Here is a 6535-nt window from a genome sequence, read left to right as displayed (position 1 = left end):
CTAGGCACTGGTAATCATCATAAAGGACAGAGTCCCAAGTTTTGGAAAATTGCAGTGTGGTAGAGAAAAATCTCAAGGTGTAAGGGGTTTGTGCACTGGAAACAAATGTCCTTGACTAGACATTTGACCTAGACACTTGACCTCGATTTGGTGAGATGACCCTTAGATGAAACCCTGAACTTTGAAATCAGCGGATAAAGATTGGGGAATGGGCATAGTCACAAGAGGGAAAAGTCATGCAAAGTGTGAGAGCAATTACAGTGAGCTTGGGGAGAAAGTAGCTGAGTATGTCTCAAACGTAGTATACCAGTTATGAGGGTCAAAAGAGATGAGGCTAGGCAATAGGTAGGGGTCAAATTAGAGAAAGCCTATGTGTAGTAACAAGAACTTTTTCCTATTTTATCTAAAAGCAATTAGAATGTCATTAAGGAATTATCCAAGAATTATTATTGATTTTTAATTTCCACAGACTCTACTCCGAAGAAACTGTGGTGGATCAAGGACTATGAGCAATAAATCACTTCAATATTGATTCCTTGAACTTTCTCTGACATGTTGTCCTATACATTTCCTTTCAGGCAGAAAAAATGTCTTTGTGCTGTGAGTTTCTAAGTAAACAGAGACCTGAAACCAGCAAAGGAGAGACTATCAGTCCATGTTCATGGACAAAGGAGCTAGGCATGACATGGAGAGTGACGTTCAAATATTTCATCAGGTGAGGAAAGTTACAGACAGGAGTGCACTTTGATTCTGGGATTTTTTCATAACAAATATAAAAAAATTTTTGATGGAAATGTATGCTTCACATTAGAAAATGACTTCATACTAACAGAGATTATTTTATGAGTCTCATTCCCAGGAAAGACTGATTTATTAACTTGTACTGGTCTCCTCTTCAATGCCATAGTCATTTATTTGCGATGTTGTCATAGAAGACTTCCTGTCTCCCAGAGCTCTTATTCATGCTGGGAAGAAACATCACTCTGGTGAGTGAGTTCATCCTGATGGGCTTCCCCACCGCCCCCTGGCTGCAGGTCCTGCTCTTCTCCCTCTTCCTTGTGGTCTACTTGCTGGTGGTAGTAGAGAATCTTGTCATCATGCTCACTGTCTGGGTCACTGGCTCCCTCCATAAGCCCATGTACTATTTCTTGACTAGCCTGTCCTTCCTGGAGGTCTGGTATGTCTCTGTCACAGTCCCCAAGATGCTGGATGGATTCCTCCTGCAGAGACGGCGCATCTCCTTCACAGGCTGCATGACCCAGCTCTACTTCTTTATCTCGCTTGCCTGCACAGAGTGTGTACTTCTGGCAGCCATGGCCTATGACCGCTATGTGGCCATCTGCCACCCTCTCAGATACCCAGTCATCATGACCACAGGTTATTGTGTGCAGCTGGTGGCTTTCTCTTATATGACTGGTTTCATGGTCTCTGTAATCAAGGTCTATTTCATTTCACATGTCACTTTCTGTGGCTCCAATGTCATGAACCACTTTTTCTGTGACATCTCACCAATCCTCAAACTGGCCTGCAAAGACATGTCCACAGCTGAGCTAGTGGACTTTGCTTTGGCTATTGTCATTCTTGTCTTCCCTCTCACTGCTACCATCCTCTCCTATGTCTACATTGTCTCCACCATTCTGCGTATACCCTCCACCCAGGGAAGGAAGAAGGCCTTCTCCACCTGTGCATCCCACCTCACAGTAGTCATAATTTATTACACAGCCATGATTTTCATGTATGTTCGGCCCAGAGCTATTGCTTCTTTTAACTCCAACAAACTCATCTCAGCTGTGTATGCAGTCCTCACACCCATGCTAAATCCATTCATCTACTGTCTGAGGAACCAGGAAGTCAATAATGCTATCAAAAAGACAGTGGGTGTTGGCCAGTGCTTCCTGCTCAGCTGAGACCTGCTGCCTTGAGGAGGAGACTGATCCAGCAAGGAAGTCATTCCCACGACACTTATCATTCTGTGCTTTTAGCTTACTCTATAGATCAGAAATCTTTAAAAAAACAAATCGCAGCAAGGCAAATGTTTCAAAAAGTCTTAAAAGTAGAAACCACATATTAGAAATGTATGCTTTGAACAATTAGTCTGGATTCTGACTTAAAGCCTGCCACCAGATCAGCTGTGCAATTGAAGTATGTCAACTCACTTGCCACTGTGAAACCTACCACCAGAGGCAGCTTAATTGTCACTTGTCACTCACTGAGAGGGTTTTGATATGAGTCTACAAATAACTGATTTATTATAATCTCTGTGCAGTCAAACCTCACTGCTAATGATAATCTGTGTTTTCCACCACTCTCCAGACCTGGCATCACTGCCTTGGCTCCGCCTCAGATTCTCAGATGTTAGATTCTCACAAGGAGCACTTGACCTTGATTCTTCACATGCATAGTTCACAGTAGAGTTTGCACTCCTGTGAGAATCTAATGCCGCTGCTGATCTGATGGGAGGTGCATATTAAAGGAATGATTTCCGTGATCCTAGGTGCTTACATCTTCCCCTGCTTAGAAAAGTACCAAATTCCTTAATTTGACATATCTGGTTTCTTTAATTAACAATAACCCCTTGATGTGTCCCACTGCCTGCCCTTTGTTGCAAAACTCCTCTATATCCTAGCTCTACCTCTCATCTCCTCAGAGCACTTTCTCAGAGCTATCTGAAATGCTGTCTCCCAGCTGCAGACCTCATTTTGCCCAAATAAAATTTGCCTCGTTGGGCTTCACTGATGGTCAGTGGTGAAGAATCTGCCTGCCAGTTCAGGGTACAGGCGTTTGATCCCTCATCCAGCAAGATCTCACATGCCCGGAGCAGCTAGGCCCATGTATCACGACTATCAAGCATTTCTTTTAACACATGCATGAGATACAGATTTAACTGTTTTCTATGTCAGACCACGGCTCATCTTACATCAGTCTTTTCCTGATCTGGTTTCCTTCTCTTTATGAATTTTTATCCAAGTTTATAGGTATCCATATTTCTTAAATGATCACTATAAACATAAAACAGTCATTTGAGATAAACTTTCTAGCATTCAACCATGAATCTTTGCTTTCCTATCTGGATTGTATTTCCTTTTAAAGTTTCTCCCATTTTCCTGAGAATGGAAATTGAATATGAGTGAAAAGTCAATATTCAATGGAATATTCAATAGAATATTGACTCATCAATGAGAACTTTTTGAAGAGAAGGAGAGGACAATCTTGTTTGGCAAAGGAACGATCTACTGAACTTAAGGATTTCCAATCCTTGATCTCTGTTCTGAAAAAGTTTTTAGAGCTGGATGCTACTCTGAGATCAAAATATAATTAAAAACTTTCAAATGTGAATTTGAAAAAAAATAGGCTTTTAATCACCAAATGAATTGATGCAATTTAGATAAACTCCAGAATTTATGGTGCCCCCAAATTAAACTACAAGGCCATTTGCAGGTACACTAAGCCCATATATTAATTTAAAGACAAAGACTCACTTAAACTGAGACGATTCTATGGGGGGGAAAGTAGAAATAAATGGAAAACAGGATAATAGGAAAACAATATATTTAAAGCTCATTATTATAGAGACCATCTTGACAAACTGATGCTTTTGAATTGATGCTTTTGAACTGTGCTTTTAAACCATGATGTGGGAGAAGACTCTTGAGAGTCCCTTGGACTGCAAGAAGATCCAACTAGTCCATCCTAAAGGAGATCAGTCCTGAATGTTCATTGGAAGGACTTATGCTGAAGCTGAAACTCCAATACTTGACCACCTAATGCAAAGAATTGACTCATTTGAAAAGACGCTGATGCTGGGAAAGATTGAAGGTGGGAGAAGAAGGGGACGACAGAGGATGAAATGGTTGGATGGCATCACCGACTCAGTGGACACGAGTTTGAGTAAACTCCGGGAGTTGGTGATGGACAGGGAGGCCTGGCATGCTGCAGTCCATGGAGTCACAAAGATTTGGACATGACTGAGTGACTGAACTGATCATGACAAAAAATTCTAAAGGCCAGGAAAGAAATTTTGGTTGACACAGAAATGTGTCTCTCGTGCTAATACAATTTAGCATGGTGCTAAGAGTAAACTTGACTAGCATGAGAAACTGAACTTGGAGGAAATACTTCAAGAGGTCCAGTCTAAAGTAGGTAATTTGCAGGTTTAAGTACATGTTCCAAAATAGATGACATGGATTGCATGAGGGTTTTAGCATTTGCCCCATCACCTTTCACTCTCTAAATGCCATATTTTAAAAGAAAATTATGTGGTCACCCTAGTTTTATGGACCTGGAACTCAAGACTTGTAATGGGGTTGTCCTGTGTCTACTTAGTTAAATTGAAACTACATTTTCTAGAACTTCCTTCCCTGTGTATTAATAGTTCAAGCTTAGTGTAGACCACAGAGATATTTTGTGTGAGGTTTAGAAGGCAGAGTGGAAGCAGCAGCTATATCCCTTGTATTATTCTTCCATGTAGGAAGTTGATTAGGGACACTATTGCAACTTACAGATGTTATCACTGACTCACCTTGTAGATGTGGGGCAGTGGTTCAGTCAACAACTCCATCAGCTCCCATCCAGCTCCCTTCTTTCACCTTCTCTAACTCATGGGCCCGGAAGGAGTTTACTATTGTAACCAAGGGCACCAGCTTCCTTTGCAGATTACTTGAATTATCAAAGTCAGGTAATTGGATGACTGGAGGCTGTAAAAGACCAAATCTGTCTTTAGCTCATCCTGATGGATTTGTTTATTATTATCCTCCCCCATGTCATGTTCCTCTTACCTCCCCAAGTGCCTGTCCCCATGACTTAGACCCACTGCTAATCACAGAGGAAATAGTCTTATTGCTTCATGAGATCAAACGCCTATAAAATAATAAATTCCATATTCCATAGTATTCAAAATAACAGTTCTGTTTCTTAGATAGAACTCTGATACAATGTTTGATAGACAAGACAATAATTCACATATGGCTGACCCATGAAACGAAGAGGTCATTTAGAGTAAGAGAACAAAGTAGATGAGGAAGGTTGTACAACAATGCCATAATGAATTACAGTCTGCATGTATGCATAAAGTTTGATGAGCATGCAAAGCCAACAGAAGAGGAGTGCATCCAGGTTTGCGAAGAAGGGAACCTAGAAAACTGCTCTGTCATGAAAGTCAAAGGTATTTTCAAGAAGCAGGAATATTGTCACAGGCTCAGTTAAAAACAAGACAACAGGCCCCAGATTGATTCACATGCTAATCCCACACAGAAAACTAAGACTTAATTATAGTTTTGGCTTTCACAAAAATGAGTTTAATACCAGTCAATCAGGAATTGCCTGATCAGCACCTGTTAGGCAATCTGCCTGATCATTTTTGCCATTCCCTATAAGGAAAGTGACCTGTAATAACATTATCTGCTTTTTTGCCTAGCTCAGCCTCCTTGTTCCTTTTCCCTTCTGTCTATAAAATCACTTCACTGTATTGCTCTTCAGAGATCCCTTCTGTCTACTAGATTGGACTCTGACCCATACATGGATCACTGAATAAAACCTAAGGGATCTTTAAAATTTACTCTGTTGAGTTTTGTTTTTAACAATTCCTAAGCATAAGGAGAACACTAAAACAAATTTTAAATGCCTTTTTGAGCAATATGAAAGCTACTCATGGCCTTATGCAGAACTGTTTAAGTACATCGACACAGCCAGATATCAGCCAGGAGCGGGAAGGAGAGAATAGAACGTGAGCAAGTAAAGGGAATGAGCGTAGATAATTCCTTCACAAAGTGTCTGGGAAGCCAAGGACAAAGGGAGAGCAATAGATGAAGCTATATAAGGTGGCAGGTGAGCATAGTTTTGAAAAAGAGAGAGATGTTAGCCTGTGTGTGTGTGTATGTGAACCCTTCCCAGTGGCAATGAAAATACCGAGTCCTAACCACTGGACCACCAGGGAATTCCTGATGTTAGCCAATAGCATTCCAAAGAAAGATGGCAGACTGAACTCACATATTATTCCCTTTCCCTTCAGAGAGTCTGCTAAAATAATCATAAAAAAATACAAAAACATTTTAAATGTAAATTTATAATGGCAAGAACAGAAGAAGTTCTGTGAGAAGATGGGAGATTTTGAAAATGGATGGAAGATGAATAATGGATAGAGCAGGCAGAGTAAGCCACAGCCCAAGTTGCTCATGGAAGATGAGCAGATTCACCTCTACACAAATATGCACAAGAGAATCAACTGAGTCAGAGGCTCAATGACAACCTATACAAAGAAGAATGTGCTCCCCTATTCAGAAAGCCTGGGTCCAGGAATCCTGGAATGGGAATTCTATTTCCTCCTCAACACAGTCTTCTAATCTCCAAGACCCCGGGGATGGCTGAGAGTGGGAGGGATGATAGAGAAAGAGAGAGAGGAGAAAATCCAGGGAAGCTAATCAGGAGACAGCTCACTATTGCAGCCTTAATATCACCAAATACTACAAATGGGAAATGTTGACTATTGGTGACTTATGTATCATAATTTCTTTATTTTTTATAAAGATAAAACAGGTAA

General features: G+C 40.7%; 1 protein-coding gene across 2 annotated transcripts; it reads left to right on the top strand.

The window, feature by feature from the left end:
- Positions 1–962: 962 nt before the first annotated feature.
- On the top strand, positions 963–5670 carry LOC122695116 (olfactory receptor 6-like). 2 transcript variants are annotated; one of them, XM_043904633.1, is made up of 2 exons: positions 963–1850; positions 5641–5670. In XM_043904633.1, the coding sequence occupies exons 1-2, from the start codon at positions 963–965 to the stop codon at positions 5668–5670; spliced, it is 918 nt and encodes a 305-aa protein (XP_043760568.1). The 2 variants fall into 2 exon arrangements, with proteins under 2 accessions (XP_043760568.1, XP_043760559.1); XM_043904624.1 differs by lacking the exon at positions 5641–5670 and having other exon boundaries at positions 963–1907.
- The last annotated feature ends 865 nt before the right edge of the window (positions 5671–6535 follow it).

Source organism: Cervus elaphus, chromosome 1, assembly GCF_910594005.1.
Source record: "Cervus elaphus chromosome 1, mCerEla1.1, whole genome shotgun sequence".
NCBI classification, from domain to species: domain Eukaryota; kingdom Metazoa; phylum Chordata; class Mammalia; order Artiodactyla; family Cervidae; genus Cervus; species Cervus elaphus.
Note: the sequence above shows the minus strand (reverse complement) of the source record. Positions and strands in the feature narration are given on the sequence as shown.

Coding starts and splice junctions, on each gene's coding strand:
- LOC122695116 (XM_043904624.1), top strand. CDS start 963: ATGCTGGGAAGAAACATCACTCTGGTGAGTGAGTTCATCCTGATGGGC.